At 42.5% G+C, this 22133-nt stretch overlaps 3 protein-coding genes across 3 annotated transcripts in view; all 3 read right to left on the reverse strand.

The window, feature by feature from the left end:
• The window catches only part of LOC138969185 (tryptophan 2,3-dioxygenase-like), a 285267-nt gene that overhangs the window by 88980 nt on the left and 174154 nt on the right, over positions 1-22133 (reverse strand). The gene's annotated exons all lie outside the window — the stretch shown is intronic.
• LOC138969183 (low affinity immunoglobulin epsilon Fc receptor-like) lies at positions 9810-18038 on the reverse strand. The gene is made up of 5 exons (XM_070341916.1): positions 17907-18038; positions 14793-14884; positions 12332-12422; positions 11660-11870; positions 9810-10056 (listed from the first exon to the last, which is right to left on the reverse strand). The coding sequence occupies exons 1-5, from the start codon at positions 17959-17961 to the stop codon at positions 10029-10031; spliced, it is 477 nt and encodes a 158-aa protein (XP_070198017.1). The 5' UTR covers positions 17962-18038; the 3' UTR covers positions 9810-10028.
• LOC138969184 (protein dachsous-like) overlaps positions 18747-22133 on the reverse strand; it is an 82168-nt gene continuing 78781 nt past the window's right edge. Inside the window, exon 23 of the mRNA XM_070341918.1 lies at positions 18747-22133. This exon is cut by the window's right edge and continues 1179 nt beyond it. Coding sequence (XP_070198019.1) covers positions 21057-22133 — 1077 coding nt within the window. The 3' untranslated portion in view covers positions 18747-21056.

Consider the following 22133-nt stretch of genomic DNA (forward strand, 5'->3'; position numbering starts at 1 on the left):
TACTCACAAACATTATTGTTGCTTTTTACTATACCCTTGTGCACATGCTGTCCGTATGGTCTAAGGGAAATAACCAATGTCTTGCTAATGGGATTGCTTCCCTTGCTCTCTCTCTGTCAAGGCCGCTTGCCAATAAACCCATACCATCGAACACGTGCGTTGTGAGTTCGATATGGTGTCAGAAGTGGGGTTCTAACGGCAAGCAGGACTGACCAACCAAAAACAATGGCACGGTATGACCCCCCCTCAGAGATTTTCCTATCGGGCTAAAGACTGGTAGGGGTGGATTGAAGACTATTCAAGATTCAGAAGAGCAACTAAACTTCACAAAGAAGATGGCGATGTGCAGAGAGATTCTCTTCTTTACTTTTGTTTTATTTTTATTTTTTTACTTTTTTTTAACTTTTTTTTACGCGTTATACATTACATCACAGTTCACATCGCCACTTACATACATACAACATGCATAAAAAAGAATGATCTAGAAAAGAGAGAGAGGGGGAAAGTTAAAGAGGCACTGTTTAGGACCGTTTGACTGCAACCAACTACTAGACCCTTAAATAATATTGATTCCTACGAGATTCAAGTTTACAACAGAATATATGTCAAGATACTGTTAACGAATTAGGGAGGAGGAGTAGAGCCTAGTACTGGACAATTTTAGAGTCATGAAACCAGGTTAGAGTATGGTTGCCAGAGGCAGTCAAACTTAAAGATTTTAGTCAAGCAGTATGTAAGAAATGTTAAGTCCTTTGTACTGGAAACTTGCATTCTCCCAGTAAGGTCATATATTGTACTACGTTGCAAGCCCCTGGAGCAATTTTTTGATTAGTGCTTTTGTGAACAAGAAACAATTAACAAGTGGCTCTATCCCATCCCCCCCCCCCCCCCTTTCCCCGTCGCGATATAACCTTGAACGGTTGAAAACGACGTTAAACACCAAATACAGAAAGAAAGAAAGAATCCTTCTCACATAATCATCATGTGTCTTAACATATACTAGTCCCCTGATTGTCCAGCATTCTTTGGTGGACTCTGCCACTCTCGCCCGACTGAACAGTATGTAATTGTCCTTCGTGAGATCTTCCACAATCACTACTGACTTTGTTGTCTGTCCTGGTGCCTTTTTCAGTTTTTTTCTGCTACCAGACCTGTTTACCCCTAAAACATTGTATGTGTATTTTCTGGGAGCAAAATGAGGCAAATGTGTAGTTTTGTAATTGAATGTGTAGAATTTCTCGTCGACCTATCACAACAACAAGAACAATGATTGCTACTTTTTACCACATGTATTGATTGACTGACGGAAAAATGGGAATTGCAGACAGTGCAATGAGCATGATGTTTTCCTTTCCGCGAAGACAAGGCATGGGTAGTCCTGATGATATTTTGGCAGAAAGACTTGGTTCGGCGCATTGCTCGTCTTTTTCTTTTTGGTCGGTGGCCTTTCGGAGTCATTTTCTTCACAGTTCTCATCTTCACTTTCGTGTGCTCTGCGTTCAGCCATTGTGTCGAAACGCCCGCATGGTTTGGCAGTAACGCTTTCAGTTGTGCCCGGCATTTGCTTGGAGAAGCCTATTCAGCATTAACAAGCTACAACGCAACGCCCGTGGGCGCTTTACGCGCTGCACGCAGCAAACGACTGCTGGCCGAAAACATGGATTGGAAAATGGATCGGTCAAGGGAGATGAAGAAAATTACGGATTGTGATATGCGTAGCCGAAACAATACCGTTTGCGTGCAGGGACGGGGCGGTGTGAGAGCACAACGGGACAAGGAACAGGTGTAAAGACGAAAAAGAAAAAAAAAATTTTTTTTTTTTTTTTTTTTTTTTTTTTTTAATACCGTTTGCGTAGTTGCGTAGTATATTATTCAAATTCGTAGTTTACTACGCTCAATGTGTAGTGTAAACAGGTCAGTGCTACTGATCACCTCCCCTCTCACCTTTCTAGACACAAAGCGCACAATAATCCCTCTGGGCGTTTGATCAGTTTTTTTGCCCAGCCGATGAACAGCATCCAAGTCACTGCTCTTGATGTGTTTCAAACCCAGCTTCTCATGGAATAATTTCAACACCGTCTTCTCACACTGCTCTGCGGTCTCGTCTTCTGGCTCACGGACGTAGTAGATCCTTAGGTCGTAGTTTCTCGAGTACTGCTCGTTGAAGTTACTCCGTTGGTAGGCCTTGGTTGCCTTGTATTCAGCTAACTCCGCCACTGACTTTGTGTTTTCTTGTTTCTTGGAGAGACTTTCTCAATCCAAGAAATGGTCATCTGAAGCAGCCTTTGTACCTGTGCTGTATGAACTCGAGCTTTTATAAATGTGGGGAAGCCGGTCGCAGCGAACTCAGTTAGTACCAACTGCCAAGAAAACTCAACGTCCGAAGAGGAAGGCTAGTCATAACGCATCGTCATCGGCACACGAAGAAAGCCTTGTAGAACCTTCGAATCAAACAAAAACTACAAAGAAGAAAGTGAAGAGGAGTAAGACAGCGACTGTGATCAGTACGTCAATTTTGAATCACTTCCCAGCCACGGGTCGCCATTTTACCGGTGGCATGGACACTGACACTGACACTGCTGTCGAGGCGTCAGGCTTGAAGCTGAATCGTGACAAGTGTCACTTCAGTAAGTCAGAGGTAGCGTTCTTTGGACACAGAATCAGCAGTGACGGCATACGACCCGACCCAGGAAAAGTGGACGCTATAACAAAGTTAGAGCCACCAAAGAATGTGACTGAACTGAAACGTGTAATCGGCATGATCAACTACCTTGGTCGATTCACCAAAGACCTGTCGACGACAATGAAGCCGATGACAGACCTACTTCGGAAGGACGTTCAGTGGAGATGGGACAGCGCACAGAGGGAAGCCTTCGAGAAGGTGAAGCTGATCATCGTTAATCTACCCTCGCTCCTGTTCTACAGTGTGGATCGACAGACAGTAGTAAATGCTGACGCAAGCAGTTTTGGCCTCGGTGCTGTGCTCTTACAGCAAAATGACAGCGGTGACCTTGAGCCAATTGCATTTGCGTCCAGAACAATGACCCCAGCAGAACAGCGCTACAGTCAAATTGAGAAAGAATGCTTGGCGAGCGTTTGGGCGTGTGAGAAGTTCTACAAATATCTTGTAGGTCTGGAGTCATTTCAACTTTTGACTGATCACAAACCTCTCGTACCGCTCATGTCTACCAAAGATTTGGACCAAGCACCACCAAGATGTCTGCGCCTACTCCTGAGAATGGCACGATTTAACGCAGAGGTCCGGCATGTTCCAGGTAAGCAGCTAGTCATTGCTGACTGTCTCAGCCGCTGTCCTCTAGCCTACACAGAGAGTGATGTCGACCGGGCAGACTACGTGGACGACTACATTGACTTTGTTCAGTCGTCATGGCGAATAAGAGACCACAGACTTCAGTCACTCAAAGCCGCAACTGAAGCAGACGATGATCTCCAAGCAGTGATCAAGTACTGTCATGAGGGATGGCCAAATCAGATTCCCTCATCACTCAAACCATACCACAAGGTGAAAGATGACCTATCAGTTGTGAACGGTCTTGTCGTGTTCAGAGACAGAGTAGTGATCCCTGTCAGTCTCAAGTACTGTCATGAGGGATGGCCAAATCAGATTCCCTCATCACTCAAACCATACCACAAGGTGAAAGATGACCTATCAGTTGTGAACGGTCTTGTCGTATTCAGAGACAGAGTAGTGATCCCTGTCAGTCAACGACAAGAAGTGAAAAACAAACTTCATGAGAGTCATCAGGGTATAGAAAAATGCCTGGAGTTTGCCAAACTAACAGTATTTTGGCCAGGGCTGAGAGCTGAACTGACGCAATTAGTGGAAAACTGCTCCACTTGTCGTGAGAATCGACCAGCACAGCGACACGAGCCACTGCGTCCGACAGAGCTACCATCACGACCCTGGTCACAGATTGGTGCAGATTTTGCATCATTCAGAAACAAAGACTATTTGGTTGTTACAGACTATTATTCACGCTGGATCGAGATCAAACAAGTGACCTCTCTGTCAAGCTCAGCAGTGATCCCACGTTTCAAGCAGATATTTTCCACACACGGCATACCAGACATACTTGTGAGTGACAATGGTAGCCCCTTTTCCTCAAGAGACTTTGCTGTATTCGCCAGAGAACACGGCTACGATCACCATACATCAAGTCCCCATTTCCCCCAAGCTAATGGCCAGGCAGAGTCAGGCGTGAAAACTGCGAAGAAGATTCTCGCCCAGACAGAGCCGGATGTAGCTCTGATGATGTACAGATCTACACCACACTCAGCAACAGGACATAATGACAGGTATCCTGGCAGAAGAGCAAGAAGTCAGAGAATGTAATTCGCTAAATATGTAGAATAAAAGCCACTACTAATTAATTGATTGATGTATTGATACTCTCCCTCTTTCCCTCTCTCTGTCTCTGTCTTCGTCTGTGTGTGTGTGTGTGTGTGTGTGTGTGTGTGTGTGTGTGTGTGTGTGTGTGTGTGTGTGTGTGTGTGTGTGTGTGTGTGTGTCTCTCTCTCTCTCTCTTTCTCTCTCTCTCGCTCTCTCTGACTCTCTCTCTCTGACTCTCAGTTTCTCTCAGTGTGTCTCTCTGTCTCTCTCTCTCTCTCTCTTTCTCTCTCTCTCTCTCTCTCTCTCTCTCTCTCTCTTGAAGAATAACAACTTTTGCGCCACTGAAAGCGAAAAGAATGAAAACTGTTCTCTTTTCTGCCTGGTTGTCAGTATTGGCTGATTGATTCTGATATAGTGTTCTTTTGGGTTACCTGTGAAAAGATTGGATATTGCATAATTTTGTCTTGTCAGTACTTTTCTTGTGTGATCTGAGAAACAAAGGGACGTAAGCGCTCTGAATTTATTCGACATGTGCAACAAGAGTAAGTGGGAGTTATGCGGAACCTATCTCCTAGCTCGCACCTGAGAGGATAACAAGCATTGGCATGTGACTTTCATCGGTTGTGTCTGACAGATTTACCTGTGCATCAAACCAGTTGTAGGCTTCATGCATGAACAGGTAGCAGGTGCTGCTGTAATTTCCAGCAAACCAGTGCAGGGGACACTGGCTGGAGGTTTGTTTGCTGGTTTGCTTAACGCCCAGCCGACCACGAAGGGCCATATCAGGGCAGTGCAGCTTTGACATATAACGTGCCCCACACACAAGACAGAAGTCGCAGCACCGGCTTCATGTCTCACCCAGTCACATTATTCTGACACCGGACCAACCAGTCCTAGCACTAACCCCATAATGCCAGACGCCAGGCGGAGCAGCCACTAGATTGCCAATTTTAAAGTCTTAGGTATGACCCGGCCGGGGTTCGAACCCACGACCTCCCGATCACGGGGCGGACGCCTTACCACTAGGCCAACCGTGCCGGTCGGCTGGAGGTTACTTCATTCAGGAACAAAACAAACACATAAAGCCAATGTCAGTTGAAGATACATTTCTGTACGTGTGAGCATTCATATACAACATCTCACATTTTCAGGGTTTTAAATGGGGCAATATGATTATTTAAAGGTACTGAATTTGTCAAATCCAGATGCACGGAGCCCCTGGGGCTTTTAGTCATACCTCAGGCAGCTATCCGTTAGAAGAACTACCAAGTTTCATTGACTTGCATCCAAAGAGTCAAGAACTGCTATTTTTTTACGAATTAATTTCGTACTCGGACCCGGCTGGTTTTGGCCTATTTTTGGATCTAAATTTAGATCAGGTAGATCACCACATCATGCACAAAAAGACACGTCACTAGCAAACTATGTCAGACGTCATCATGAGTTTGTGTAAAACAAAATGGAGGCCGGAATCACTCAGTTGAATCTTTCTTTCTTTATTTGTTTATTTGGTGTTTAACGTCGTTTTCAACCGTTCAAGGTTATATCGCGACGGGGAAAGGGGGGGAGATGTGATAGAGCCACAAAAGCACTAATCAAAAAATTGCTCCAGGGGCTTGCAACGTAGTACAATATATGACCTTACTGGGAGAATGCAAGTTTCCAGTACAAAGGACTTAACATTTCTTACATACTGCTTGACTAAAATCTTTACAAACATTGACTATATTCTATACAAGAAACACTTAACAAGGGGAGCATCGGGTAAATTCTTCCCCCTAACCGGCGGGGGGAGTCAGTTGAATCGAACTCCGACCAAACACCATGTAATAACTAGGTTAATGTATGCACTCGCGTGAACAAGAAACTGTCGAGCTTCACAGATGTCGTCGTTGGGTAGTTTTGGGTTTGTTTTACTACCATAGGAGGATTTTTGAACTGTAAATGCACTCAGCTGCAACAAAAACGCAAAACGAAGGCTGAGCTGCACTGTGCCTTTAAAGGCACACTCACTAGAGCTTACCTCACGCAGATAAAAACAACAACACACACACATAAAGCCAACATCAGTTAAAGATACATGGTTTACAGGTGAGCATTTATATACAATATCTCACAATTGTCAGGCTGTTAAATGGCTATAGATAGAAATGTGATTATGTGTAAAGGCACTCTCCTTCTCGAGAAAACATTCCGCTACAATCTCAGAACTGTCTAGGCTTTCACATGGGATAAGGGAATACATACCAACAAAAATCGACAGTTGGCTTGCTGTGGTTATTTGGATTTGTTTAGAGAGCATGCACCCAAGCTGTTGATTTCTGGCATGTGACCAAGTGAATGGATGGTCTAGATACCATGTGAAAACCATGGCCAGGACTGGGTGGCCGAGTGGTAACGCACTTGCGCTCGGAAGCGAGAGGTTGCGAGTTCGACCCTGGGTCAGGGCGTTAGCAATTTCCTCCCCCCTTTCCTAACCTTGGTGGTGGGTTCAAGTGCTAGTCTTTCGGATGAGACGAAAAACCGAGGTCCCTTCGTGTACACTACATCGGGGTGTGCACGTTAAAGATCCCACTATTGACAAAAGGGTCTTTCCTGGCAAAATTGTAAAGGCATAGATAAAAATGTCCACCAAAATACCCGTGTGACTTGGAATAATAGGCCGTGAAAAGTAGGATATGCGCCGAAATGGCTGCGATCTGCTGGCCGATGTGAATGCGTGATGTATTGTGTAAAACAATTCCATCTCACACGGCATAAATAAATCCCTGCGCCTTGAATATGTGCGCGATATAAATTGCTTAAAATAAAAATAAAAAAAATAAAAAAATAAATCCCTGCGCTTAGAACTGTACCCACGGAATACGCGCGATATAAGCTTCATATTGATTGATTGAGATCTGAGATGGTGTGTTGAACGGGAAGTAGTGTGTCACACACCAACAGTCCACAGCCTCTGATTTCTATCCAGAGAAGGCATTTTGTTCGAATAGATTTCGCAGGTAAACTGAAGTGTCATATATCAAGGTATTCGTCAACTCGGTCACGCAAACTTATTTTCTTGTATAGAAAGTTTACTCGGTTATATAGCTGGAATTTCAAAAGCAAACACTGATAAGATCAAATGTGTCTCTTTTCCTTTTCTTTTCTTTTGCTCAAGACAGAGAGACAGACAAACAGACAGGCAGACAGGCAGACAGACAGACGGACAGACAGACAGACTGAACGACTGACGGACAGACAGACAGACAGACAAACTGAACGACAGACAGACAGACAGACAGATAGACAGACGGACAGACAGACTGAACGACGGACGGACGGACGGACGGACGGACGGACGACTATCACAGCAAACCAAATGTGAACAATGCAGACACAAGTTAGATGATATATTTTGTGAACCTAGACAAAGTGTGTTTGTGTGTGTGTGTGTGTGTTTGTGTGTCAGTGTGTGTGTGTGTGTGTGAGTGTGTGTGTGTGTGCCGGTGTGTGTGTGTGTGTGTGTGTGTGTGTGTGACGGTGTGTGTGTACCCATGTTTCCACAGGTTTGGTTGCCTAAATCACCATAAGGCAACCATCCACACGTGGATGGCAATTTAAACTCTGGATGGCAACCTAATTGTGTGGATGGTCGCTTCATTTAACACCGTTAAATTGACTTTTTTGACGGAAAGAATGTCATAACAATGTTCAAAATGACATTCTTTCCGTCCTCTATAGGCGACGAAATAGGTCAAATTTTGTGCATTTTTTAGTGCAAAATTCTTCGATGCCGGAGCGAGTACTGCACCCAGTGCTGTTGTAGTGCAAGTGCACTAGAAAGGCACTGCACCCAGTGCCGCCTCTTAGGTAACCATCCACACATATAGGTGCGTGTGTGTCTGTGTGTGTGTGTGTGTGTGTGTGTGTGTGTGTGTGTGTGTGTGCCTCTGTATGAGTGTGTGTGTGTGAAACAATAGATTGTTTTATAAGTTTATTTGGCAGAGAAAGTGTTCGAATAAAAAAGCATTTGAAAAAGTGAAAAGAAAAGTAATGGAGAAAGAAATAAGTGAAGGTGGGTTGAAAATGCTAAATGTGCACAGGATGCAAGAGTCTTTTTATTTACAATGGGTCGGACGTTTGTATGAAGAGAAGGGAGCAAATTGGACGTTTATACCACTATGGTTTCTGGGACATGTTGTTTCAGGGTATGGTTGTTTTGATTTGAATGTTAAACCGAGTAAGGAATTGAATTTGACAATGATTGGAAGCCCATTTTGGCAGAGGGTAGTGTGGACACATTTGAGTTACAAGCGTAGGATGGAACATGATAAGATTGATATAAACAGTTTTTATAAACAGATTTTGTGGAGTAATGATTTGATTCGGTATAAAGGGAAAATGCTGTTTTATTTGTATTGGAAAAATGCTGGGATTGAACGAGTAAGTGATTTGTTTATAGTGGAAGAAAAGAGATTGAAGTCAGCAGCAGAGGTATATATACAAATTGGAAAGAATAATGCAAATATTTTATTGGATTATTGGGCATTAATAAACGCATTACCCAAAGTATGGATTAATTGGATTGAAAATAAACATATTATTGTCCAGATGGATAAGCAATTGTTTGATGGTAGCCTGTATATGACAAAAATAAGCCAAATACGAAAAATGATAGAAAAGAAAAGTGTAGATACTGCTGTAGAAAAACCTTGTGTATATAATTTTTGGTTGAGGAAGTTTGATGTACAAGTAGATAAGGAAATTTGGACACTTGCCCATGTTTCCAAAGAAGTGAGGTTAAGAGAATTGCAATGGAAAATCTTACATAACATATATCCAACAAATATTTTATTATGTAAAATGCAAGTCAGGGAGAATAACAGATGTTGTATTTGTTGGACGGAAGTTGATTTTGTTGAACATTTCTTTTATGAGTGCATACCGGTAAAGTTGTTCTGGACGAAGATAGAAAACTGGATAGAGGGAAAGGCTGGATTGAGGGTTAATTTTAAGATGCAGGATATAATATTTGGCTATCAAGACACAAGTTGTTGTAAAAAGATGAGAAATTTTGTAAATCACGTAATATTAATTGGGAAAATGTGTATTAGTATTTTTAGAAAGACAACTTGTCAGGGATCAGTGTTCGTAATTTTCGAGTTTCAAATATTAAGTAGAAAATTTGATTTGTAAATATAAGGAATATTTCCATTGTAAAGAGAAAATGTCCATGTCTCGTGAGTGTAATATACCTCTAAGAAAGAAGAAAAAAAAAAAAAAAAAAAAAAAAAAAAAAAAAAGTGTGTGTGTGTGTGTGTGTGTGTGTGTGTGACCCGTTCACTTATCTGTGCCGCGTTAGGAGGGGAAGTAAGCGTGATACTTGACTGTGATAGTTATAATACAGTTACTTCCCTTGCATTGCACTTGCGTCTCAGTCCACATGTATACACAAAATGCTGAGAACACTGCCATGGAAATATCTCAATTTAATTACATTTGTTTGTAATTTCATTGTGGTTTTTTTTCTCGTGTTTTTTGGATGTTGTTCGTGTGTGTGTATTTGTTGTTGTAATATCCGCTCCTTTAAATCGATGGCTGCTTCCTTTAACGGTCATTTCTGACGGCTGAGATCACGTAGGTAAACAGCAACTGCTGACACGTTCTTCCTCGCGTTATTCATTGTATCATCCGGTCATCCAATGATTGCATCTTCCGGGGCCCTGCAATTATAACGATTGTAGTAGTAGTAGTAGTAGTAGTTAGTTAGTTGTTGCTTTTTGGGTCCAGCGGACCATATAGGCCAAATCAGGACCCCAGTAGTAGTAGTAGTAGTAGTAGTAGTAGAAGTAGCAGCAGCAGTAGTAGTAGTAGTAGTCTTAGTAGTAGTAGTAGCAGAGCAGCAGTAGTAGAAGTAGCAGCAGCAGTAGTAGTAGTAGTCTTAGTAGTAGTCACCCTAAATCAGGACCCCAGTAGTAGTAGTAGCAGTAGTAGTAGTAGTAGTAGGAGTAGTAGTAGTAGTAGTAGTAGTAGAAGTAGCAGCAGCAGTAGTAGTAGTAGTCTTAGTAGTAGTAGTAGTAGCAGAGCAGCAGTAGTAGAAGTACTAGAGCAGCAGCAGTAGCAGTAGTAGTAGTAGTAGTCTTAGTAGTAGTCACCCAAATGGTACACTAACGCGAATCTAGAGTTTGCGACCTAATTGTTTTCTTCATCAGTTGGCACGTTTTTTTCCGTCTAACCCTAGTAAGTACAGCCGTAAGGTTATATTTTGCAGACAAAGTTTAAGTGCAAATGAGAAACAATTTGTCATGCCCCAGCACCAAAATATCCACGAACGGCCCGGCGGGTAATGGTGAACTTTAGCGTTGCAAATTCATAGCTCGGAATCCACTGAATCATGATTTCAGCCATGTGATTGTGCAGAACATGTGCATAGTAAGCATAACTACTCGTTTTAGATTCCCCTTGAAGTTACGGAATGTACAGATGCCTTTCATGTACATGGGTTTTTAGAAGGAAAACATCGGGTTGCAGCTATTTGTGAAGGAGGGGAGGCGACTCGATATTACGTTTGTCAAATGACCAAATTAATTAATGACGCTTAAGTTTAGAGCTCAATCCGTCACGATAATTATTATTTGGCCCGAGTGGAGTACGCCCGGAAGATGCTGAACACTTTTTGTTACATTGTCCAAAATTTAAAGAACATAGAACCATTTTATTCAATAGTCTGCCAACGCACGTTCTGGACTGCAAAACATTTTTGTTTGGAAATACTGATTTAACTATATTTTTGAACACGAAAATATTTTCTGTTGTACAAGATTACGTTATGTCAACTGATCGCTTCGGCTGATATTATATTAACAGTGCCTGCAATAGATGTAGCAAAGCATTCTCTCTCTCTCTCTCTCTCTCTCTCTCTCTCTCTCTCTCTCTCTCTCTCTCTCTCTCTCTCTCTCTCTCTCTCTCTCTCTCTCTCTCTCTTTTTTATTTTTTATTTGTATAACATATTATAAAATATTTTGAAAGAAAAGGTTTGAAGTTATCACTTGTTCGCCATGTCTTGTTATCAGAATGTGTATTGATTATCAGTTTTAGAACGTGTCCATAAGCAGTCTGCTTGTTAACGTTCTTAATGTTGTTACTGTTTATAATGTGTATACAAGAAATTAATAAAAACACGCTTAAACCAAACCAATTATTATTTGGTTTGATTAAAGGGACTTGTATCAAAAAGAAGTGAAAAAAAGACACTGGATTGTGAGATATGAGTATAGGCCTACAGCGCTACAGTTCAAGAGCATACCCCACGAACGCAACACTCACGGCATTTCACAGACGAAGGTTCTGTGCGTGTTCTCGCACATGCCGTCAAACCAGCCTCCCGTTGAGGTCATGGCGGCGCAGTCCTCTCCACTATAACGGTCGTCCGGTCCGTTTGGCGACCAGAACGTCTGCTCGGGGGGTTCCTTTGAGCTGACCCACAGAAACACGCCTTCCTCCAGTATGTCCTCCAAGCCGATCCACGACTGAGTTGCTGTTTTAATGATGGTGGAAAGGTGTGGTTAGTGCGGCTTTGCTGACAGTAGTGATGCAATTGATAGGTGATGTTGTTGATGTTGTTGTTCGTTTTGTTCGTTTTGTTTTGTTTCTTGTTTTGGTTTGCTCAATGGAGAGGGTGATGCGGGGGAGGGGTAGCACACACACACACGGCACACACACACACACACACACACACACACACACACACACTGACACACTGACACACTGACACACACACACACACACACACACACACACACTGACACACACACACACACACTGACACACCCACAAACACACAGATACACACACACACACACACACACACACACACACACACACACACTGACACACTGTCACACACACACACGACACACACACACACACAACTTAAAGCAAGACAGACAGACAGAGACTCTAAAACAAACAGATCGACAGTGAAAGAGCACGTGCTACCTCCATGTGAACGTATTAGTCCTGCTACGTAATTGTTCTCTTCCGCTGACTGTATTTCCACCAGCCCAGCGCCCAATACATCACAGGCCACCTTAAATCATCATCGTCAGCATCACCACCCTTATCATAACTGTTTTTCTTTCTTTCTGTCTTCATTCTTTCTTTCAAGCTTTCTTTCTTTTACGTTTTCTTTCTTTCAAGCTTTCACGCTATTACTCTTTGTTTCTTCTTTCTTTCTTTCCGCTTTTTACTTTCCTTCTTCATTTCGTCCTTTCAAGCTTTCTTTCTTTCTTTCTTTTTTTCTTTTTTCTTTCTTTCTTTTAAGTTTTCTTTCTTTCTTTCTTTTTTTCTTTTTTCTTTCTTTCTTTCAAGCTTTCTTTCTTTCTTTCTTTCTTTCTTTTTTTTCTTTTTTATTTCTTTCTTTCAAGCTTTCTTTCTTTCTTTCTTTTTTTCTTTCTTTTAAGTTTTCTTTTAAGCTTTCTTTCTTTCAAACTTTCAATCTTCTTTCTTTCTTTCTATCTTTTTACTTTTCACTTTTTTTGCTTTGTAGTTTTTAGGGTGATTCAAGTAGTTTATCGCACTGATCGAGATTCATATGTCAATGCATTGCGTGTATAGTAGCAGCAATCCTTTAATCGCATTATTGTGTTCATTGTTGTGTTCAGATGCCTTCAATACTCTGTGCGATTTTGAATGTTCTTACTTTCATCAGAAAAAAAGGGTTTCCCCCTTTAAAGGCACAGTACGCCTCCCGTAAACCATCACAGATACTGTCAGGCTTTTACACACAGTACAAACACCCTTCCATTTGAACGCTCACCAAACGTGAACATCCTAGGTGCTCTACGTAAAGAGCGAGCAATTTTCAAAGAATTTATTTTTGTGTGGTTTATCTTACCCCTGAGCCATCGTGAACCCGTGTGATCCAGTTTCCCTTTTTGGCTCACGTAAGTGTAGCCTATGCGATCGTAACTTTGTCTGTCTGTGCGTGCGTGCGTGCGTGCGTCTGTGCGTGTGTATGTCTGTGGTAGAAACTCTAACATTTGAAGACGTCACATTACATTGACGTCACATTATGACGTAAGAGGGTTAGACGTCACGCGAAGAAAGTACTGAAAGTCTCGGTCATTATTATTTTGAGCGCGCCGAGACTAGTTGGCAGTCGTGTCCTTGTAAGTAGGCTACATGCAGACAGACAGATCTAGATCTAGTGTCTCGCTTTCTTGCACAGTTTCACCTATGCTCTTTCTGTGTGTGTGTGTGTGTGTGTGTGTGTGTGTGTGTGTGTGTGTGTGTGTGTGTGTGTGTGTGTATGTGTGTGTGTGTGTGTGTGTATGTGTGTGTGTGTGTGTGTGTGTATGTGTGTGTGTGTGTGTGTGTGTGTGTGTGTGTGTGTGTGTGTGTGTGTGTGTGTGTGTGACGGAGTGATTGAGTTTGTGTTACTGTTTGTCGATTTCTTACACGTGTGAGCCTTGATGGCTTCGCCTCTTGTTCACAATGCAGTCGTCAGTTTGTAATTTGAATGGGGCTCGCTGTGAGCTTATCTGCAATAGCACGTTATGTACCTCTGACTTTTCACGAAAAAAACGAATGTGATTCATAAGAACTCTAGCGATGGCTTTTGACTGCCTATAAACCGTCGTCCGCTATGAAAATCACGACCTTGCGTGACCCTGCTTTCGGGCTTTTCAAACTTTCAAAACTTCGAATTGTACTGATCTTGTCTTGATGAAAAAAGAATTCTTTTATTATTTAAGAATGTTTGTGTAACAAGCTGAGAATTTATTATTTAGATTTTAAAAGTTAGGTCTAGCGCCAAAACGCACCACGGTCCGAATCATTCTGATAATCATCGCTCCACGGCTATCACCAGTTGTAGGGAAGTAACTCATTTTTGACCTGAGTTCAGGATGGGTCCGATTGAGATGGAGACAATCCGAAAAATTATTTCTTTGGAAATTGCTCGCTCTTTACGTAGGGCACCTAGGATGTTCCCGTTCGGTGAGTGTTCAAATGGAAGCGTGTTTGTACTGTGTGTAAAAACCTGACAGTATCTGTGATGGTTTACGGGAGGCTTACTGCCCGGGCGTGATTTCCGGTATCATAACAGCCGTCCAGCACCAAAACGAGGCGCCATTGTTGTAGCAGGCCAAGTCCACGAAAATAAATTCTTTGAAAATTTCTCACGCTCGACAGAAAGCAGCCAGGATGTTCCCGTTCGGTGAGCGTTCAAATGGAAGTATGCTTGTACTGTATGTAGACGCTCGGGGAGCTCTGTGATGGTTTACGGGAGGCTTACTGTGCCTTTAAAATTCACACTGTCTTAAGGTTGTGTTAGCCAATTTCAGATATATGCCCCCACGTCAAATTCACATAAATTCTCACGCGCGCGCATGTGTTTGTGTTTTTAGTCCAAAACCTTTACACACATACTATTGACAATCAACCAAAGAAGCAATACCTTTGCATCGAACCAGTTGTAGGACTCCCGAAGAAAGGTGTAGCAGGATTGAGCGTGTGACTGCCATCCATCAGGGCAACCGCCACACCGCACTTTAACAGCACAAAATAGATAGATAGATAGATAGATAGGTGGATAGATATATAGATAGATAGATAGATAGATAGATAGATAGATAGATAGATAGATATATATATATATATATATATATATATATATATATATATAGATATATATATATATATATATCCCATGACCTCCCTTCTTTGTCTCTGTTACTTCAGTATGGGTATATATGTTGTATTTTTATAGCTCAATAAATACATCATGGACTCCAAAAAATATATGATAGTGCAGATTCCGATTTGGGCAAAGAACTACTTTCCTCCCGACCTTTGACCTTGCGCCAAACAAATAGATTGTAATACACTCTTAATTGTTTTGCTGCTAAAGAGTTCTATCCGCAGTTTTATTAACCCGTGCATAACACTAGTTTGAACAGTCGAACACTATCACAATGCCCATGGCTACAAACCAAAACAAAACAAGTCGCGTAAGGCGAAAATACAATATTTAGTCAAGTAGCTGTCGAACTCACAGAATGAAACTGAACGCAATGCCATTTTTCAGCAAGACCGTATACTCGTAGCATCGTCAGTCCACCGCTCATGGCAAAGGCAGTGAAATTGACAAGAAGAGCGGGGTAGTAGTTGCGCTAAGAAGGATAGCACGCTTTTCTGTACCTCTCTTTGTTTTAACTTTCTGAGCGTATTTTTAATCCAAACATATCATATCTATATGTTTTTGGAATCAGGAACCGACAAGGAATAAGATGAAAGTGTTTTTAAATTGATTTGGACAATTTAAATTTGATAATAATTTTTATATATTTAATTTTCAGAGCTTGTTTTTAATCCGAATATAATATATTTATATGTTTTTGGAATCAGCAAATGATGGAGAATAAGATAAACGTAAATTTGGATCGTTTTATAAATTTTTATTTGTTTTTTACAATTTTTAGATTTTTAATGACCAAAGTCATCAATTAATGTTTAAGCCACCAAGCTGAAATGCAATACCGAAGTCCGGGCTTCGTCGAAGATTACTTGACCAAAATTTCAACCAATTTGGTTGAAAAATGAGGGCGTGACAGTGCCGCCTCAACTTTCACGAAAAGCCGGATATGACGTCATCAAAGACATTTATCAAAACAATGAAAAAAACGTTCGGGGATTTCATACCCAGGAACTCTCATGTCAAATTTCATAAAGATCGGTCCAGTAGTTTAGTCTGAATCGCTCTACACACACACACAGACACACACACACACGCACACACACACGCACATACACCACGACCCTCGTTTCGATTCCCCCTCGATGTTAAAATATTTAGTCAAAACTTGACTAAATATAAAAACGAGTACCCTCCCTTGCATCGAAGCAGACGACTGTTCGTGAGAGTCTGTCACAGTGTCGGTGTGGGAACTGACAGAAGCTAGGGAGCACAGATAATAGAAGCCCTGTCACATAGACTAATCACACAATCAATACACATTTGGCTCATGTTTTAAATGACAGTTTCGAGTTTGTTAGTCAAACTCAAAGCAACAACACTGGTCTGGTGTCATGCGTAGCGGGACCGAGAAGCAAAGTCTACTCTTTTGCCTGGCTCTGCAGTAAGTCCACATTGGCGATGAAAGTATCCAAGAACTTAACATGTGTGCATTTTTCCGTAATCCAGTCATATTCCTTCAAAATGCAATCAATCGGCGGTGACAGACTTGGTGTCAGCAATTCGCGACTTCACCATTTTGGTCCCGTTTCCTCACGCCCATACCAGTTTAGGTTCATCCATGCAAACACACTCGCAAAACAGTTTATCACGTAGATACATTTCAAATAGGGAGCAAATGGTTAAATCTAAACCTACATATTTGTTCCCTAAAATTTGCTTCTCTGTCAATAAGCCTGATTGTATAATAATACGTTCGAGAAAAACAACGTGGAATCGATTCTGAATCGAGTAAGCCAAATTAGGGTGCCAACCCGGTTTCTGCCGACCTGAAACGCAAAACAAAAGAATTGTGCGCTTCAACTAAATTAATTTCTATACGACTTCATTACTTTCTTGCAACTTATGAACCTTTACTTAAAGCTTTTAAATGGTCTGAAAGTAGTGTTACCGCGTACTTATCGATGCACTCATTCGTTTTATTTTTTTCAGCGACGGTCACTTAGTTTAAGGTTGCAAAAGGGCCAAGTCTCGCTGGCACCACTGTTTCACTCTCCACAGATCGCAACAGTGCCGCTAGTAGTCTACACTTTGTGTTTGATGGTAGAATGGGATATACAGATTACAACACTCGTGGTTTTTTATATGGCTTGTATTTCAGTCAAGACCCAGCGGGAATATCAATCGAGAGCCACTCGCCAGAGGCTCGTGTCTCCCGATGATATTCATCCGCTGGGTCTTGACTGAAATACAAGCCATATAAAAAACCACTCGTGTTGTAACCTATCTATATATAGATAAATAGATAGATAGGCAGACAGATAGAGAAATATATAAATAAATAAATAAATATCATAGCAACCAACCGGAATATATTTGTTCTCGTGTGAACGATATTAATTTTCTTTGACTACAATTTACGTTCGTTATAATATATAACTGTCTTTTTTTCGACAAGCCTCAACCCCCTTAACAAGCCTTGTTACTCCATGTGCAAGTTTGTCTTTTTTGTTGAGCCCATTTCGCAAGTAGGTGTGTGTATTGTGTTTGTGAAAGACAGAAAGACACACAGACACACAGACAGACGGAGAGACAGACAAACAGACAGACAGGCAGACATACAGCCAACCAGCCAGCCAACCAGCCAGCCAGCCAGCCAGTCAGTCAGACAGACAGGCAGGCAGGCAGACAGACAGACGGATAGACAGCCAGCCAGCCAGCCAACCAGACAGCTAGACAGTCAGACAGACAGGCAGGCAGGCAGGTAGACAGACAGACAGACAGACAGACAGACAGACAATCAGACAGACAGACACACAGGCAGACAAAGAAAGAGACAGAGGGCGATTGGTGATTGAATAGAATAGATGGTCTAACCTTGAAGGATGCCCAACAGTACAATGACGACAACGATGTATGTACGATCAGCCATACTGTTCCTGTAACTTTCTGATACAACTGTGTACACGCTTTACGTGGTTGTGTTCTGTAGCAGTCCCCATTATCTGCGATACTTATCTTTGTAAGGTTTACAACACATTGTCAATTCCTTCGTTCGGAAGTGTCAGTGACCTTCCGAAAATCGTTTTTTTGGTACACGCATGCACGCAGGCATGCACACAAACACAAACGCACACGCACACACGCACGCAAGCACGTACGCACGTACCCACACACACATCATCTCTCTCACACACACACACACACACACACACACAAACACGCTGAGACGAGAGAGAGAGGAGAGAGAGAGAGAGAGAGAGAGAGAGAGAGAGAGAGAGAGAGAGAGAGAGAGAGAGAGAGAGAGAGAGAGAGAGGGGGGGGGGAGATGATGAATGCATGAGTAGTTTCATTTTTTTGTAATCAAATTTGAGACAACTTTGTGTGTGTGTGTGTGTGTGTGTGTGTGTGTGTGTGTGTGTGTGTGTGTGTGTGTGTGTGTGTGATTGTTGTATTGCGTGTATGTGTGTCGGTTACTGACAATTTTATGCGAAGTATAATCATAGTGTGTCAGTGAACGACGAAGAAGAAGACGAAGATCATAGTGTGTCGATATGTAACCATACTGTCATTGTTTCGACAAGCGAACACAGACACAGGTTAACTTTGAAGCGCGCGCGCAGACACACAGACACAGACTTAGACGCAGACTCAAATAATTCTTTCACGCACGCCTTGACACCAACAAGTTTACAACACAGTGAAAACACCTGGCAATATATGATCATGTGTCTTTATTGCAGTCGCTAACCCTCAGGTTCCGAGTCATTCAACCACTCACTGACTCACTTTTTCAGCCCGCATCTTTCAGGAAGGTATTGTAAACACTTTTTGATTTTCCTGGCGAACAAAATACAAAATTGTCGTATACAAGTTTATCCACAGTTTATGTACACATATAAATTCTAAACCTCGAACAGTCCCCCCCTCTCTCTCTCTCTCTCTCTCTCTCTCTCTCTCTCTCTCTCTCTCTCTCTCTCTCTCTCTCTCTCTCTCTCTCTCTCTCTCTCTCTCTCTCTCTCTCTCTCTCTTTTCTGATGTAATTCAACTTCAAATGCAATTTGACAAAAACAAAAAACAGATGCAGTCATACTCAAGGGAACTTTGTTTCTCGCTTTTTGCTCACTCTGAATACACACAGGTACAATATGGAAACGTGCCCTTTGGAAGAAATCGGTGATAACATTAATTCAGTGCCCTGTTTCAGAAGTAATGCTTTTAAAAATCAGATTTTTGGACACAACAATCTCTACGTATTAGGTCAAGAGACCTGATAATCTGATGTAAACTTCCCCATTCCCCCTTTGCCATAAGAGATAACGCGAATTAAACAGAAAATGTTATAAAGCTTTCTTCGCTCAATCTGTAACTTAGTTATTTCTACATGTTTGTGCATTTAAGATTTAATCGTGTAAAAGTCTGACACTTTAGTCACAAATCCTAGCAGGAAAAAAACCTGAAAATAACTAACAATATAAAACCAAGTGGAAATACGAACTAATAAAATCAAATTGAAATAAAAAATAAAAAACACACAGAGGGGATAATTTACGGTAGAACCTATTTATGTGTCTTTTCATTACTTTCACCTTAAAAATAGACTAAAGTCATACAATTCAAATAAAACAAATCTTGCAAAAAGTGCAAGTAGCCTAATAAAAAATGTTCCGCTGTTAACACGGCCCTTTAAAACGTTCATAAAGCTAAATTGAAACAATTTTGTGTAAAGTTTTTTTTCAAATGTTTTGTTTTTTAAAAGCACACGCCTTATTTCTTCAAATTTTAAGCGATGATAAAAAGGTAATTTGCAACTTTGGACTAAGGACAGGGTGAGTAATCTGATTCATAATACACACGTAATCATAATCATTGGTGCAAGCATAAGCACACATGATTTGCTTCGTTCAGATTTGTGTGTACATGACATCCGATTTTGAAGATGTTTTTTCGTGCAAAACATGTTTGTTCTTTCATCCATAACACACACACACACACACACACACACACACACACACACACACACACACACACACACACACACACACTCACACACACATATATATCATCCTGATCAGGTATGCGCACAGCCCCCCCCCCCCCCCCAACAAGCGCACGCACAATCATTCGCAAACACAGACTGAAATAAAAGAGCATTATATAATATCAAACATACCACAAAATGTAGTCAATCAAATAGAGTTACAAACTCAATCTGTAAAAAGTGCAAGATTATTACCTATCAAGTTGATTCGCTCGTTCAACCTTTGTTTAAAAAAAAAAGAGGTACTGTCCATTGTTAAAAAAAAAGCTCCAGCCAGAGCCACAACGTCGTTAAAACCATACAATAGTACTCGTCATTTTCACACCAACTTCACGTGCTTTCGTGGTTACGAAACACCAGATATCCACACAAGTGCTCCCTACACCACACAAGTGGCGGCCGTTTCCTTTGCCGTCAGTCATTTTGCAGTTTCAACACGTGTGTTGTGTGTCATTCATCGGTGTTCACACATTACGAAGACGATAACATCTTTTTTTTTAAACACACACTGTCAGCCAGAAAGTTATCACAATTCCACCTGTTTAATAATTAGTGAGGCATTGTGATTAGTCAATGATGTTGAACACTACGTATATATAATTATATATAAAGAATTATAATATCACATACCAACACTTGTACACACGCTGACGGCAAGACACACAATCACTCATACTGCATACACTTCATGAGCACACGCATTCATTGTTTCATTGTTTCACTCTGTGTCACTCACTCTTACTTCTCACGCACCCACAATCAACCACGATTAATTCCGTAGTGTTTGATCTGTTTCACACATGCACAAGGCAGTTTGTCCTGTCAGATAATTCCTTCCAATATTAAAAAATGTCTGAACACAGCCACACACAAGTTTCTTTGCTCTTGCACTAATAAAGTACCGTCCACACATCCCAGCGGAACACAATCTCTGCCGTATTTATACATCCATTTCAGAACACTCTCACCACCACAGAATTGCGTTGTTAAATCCGGAACTCCCGTTCTGAGTCTGACGAGGCACTGAGCGTCAATCGTGCATTGTTACCACTTGTACCATTATTGTTGTTGTTGTTGTAATGAGCACGGCCGTGGCCGTTGTGCTGATTGCGGTGGTGGTTGTGTGGGTGGTGGTGGTGGTTCGAGACAGGTTTGCCCGGCGTGGTGTGTCCGCTGTTGGCACCACTGTGTCCGCTAGTGTGTCCGCTGACGGAGGGAGAGATGGACGGGGTGTGCGCCCCCAGGGGGGACAGGGACGGGGTAAAGGAGGGGGTGAGAGCTGGAGAGGTGTAGCTGGACTCGTAGCTGATGGGGGAGCGGGGCAGACTGGGCAGCGACGAGTTCATTGCACTCGTGCGCTGCGAGCGACTGCCCGTAGAGGACGAAGAGGACATGTGTCCGTGGTGACCGCTCCCTCTCCCTTCTCTAGACCCTCCCTTGTCACTGCCCCGACTACTATGTCGGTCACTGCCTCTACTGCTATGCTGGTCACTGGCCCTACTGTTGTCACTGCCCCTACCACTGTGCTGGTCATTACCAGGCTCCACCCCGAGGGGCGGGGCGTTGGTGATGATGGGCGGGGGCACGATGCGCGCCTGAGGCATGGCCAGCCCCTGAGCGCCGTTGATCCGCCGCTGAGGCACCGTCTTCACCGGGGTCTTCTTGGGCGTCACAGACTCGTCCTTCAGCTTGGCGATCTCGGCGAAGACGTGGGCGAGGGGCTGGTACTGCGGGCCCCAGTCCAGCAGGTAGTCCCAGTTGTAGGAGCCCGAGTACTCCTCCTCGCTGTTCACCACGTTGGACAGAGTCCCCGCCTGCTGAGGCTCGGGTGGCTGGAAGGACAGGCCTTGTCCCGCCCCGGCGCTCAGAGCCTGCATCTGCTGCTGCTGCCGCCGGCTGTTCTCAATCATCACCATCTCTTCGTCCACCTCCGTGTCAGTCAGCCCTCCAAAGTCCACCACTCCCTCGCCGCCCCCTTCGTCGCTGAACTGGTGCATGCTCTCCACAGAGAAGGCGATCTCGCCGCCCGTGGTGCTGCCGCTCGTGCTGCCTTTGGAGGACGA

This window comes from Littorina saxatilis, linkage group LG6, assembly GCF_037325665.1.
Source record: "Littorina saxatilis isolate snail1 linkage group LG6, US_GU_Lsax_2.0, whole genome shotgun sequence".
In the NCBI taxonomy this organism is placed as follows: Eukaryota; Metazoa; Mollusca; class Gastropoda; order Littorinimorpha; family Littorinidae; genus Littorina; species Littorina saxatilis.

What these genes read in the sequence shown, in the direction of transcription:
- LOC138969183 (XM_070341916.1), bottom strand. Translation starts at nt 17,961, where the DNA reads ATGGCTGATCGTACATACATCGTTGTCGTCATTGTACTGTTGGGCATC. An exon ending in ACTGTTGGGCATCCTTCAAG is followed by an intron (nt 14,885 to 17,906) that starts GTTAGACCATCT and finishes GTGCTGTTAAAG; the next exon opens with TGCGGTGTGGCGGTTGCCCT. An exon ending in ACCTTCGTCTGTGAAATGCC is followed by an intron (nt 10,057 to 11,659) that starts GTGAGTGTTGCG and finishes TTATAATTGCAG; the next exon opens with GGCCCCGGAAGATGCAATCA.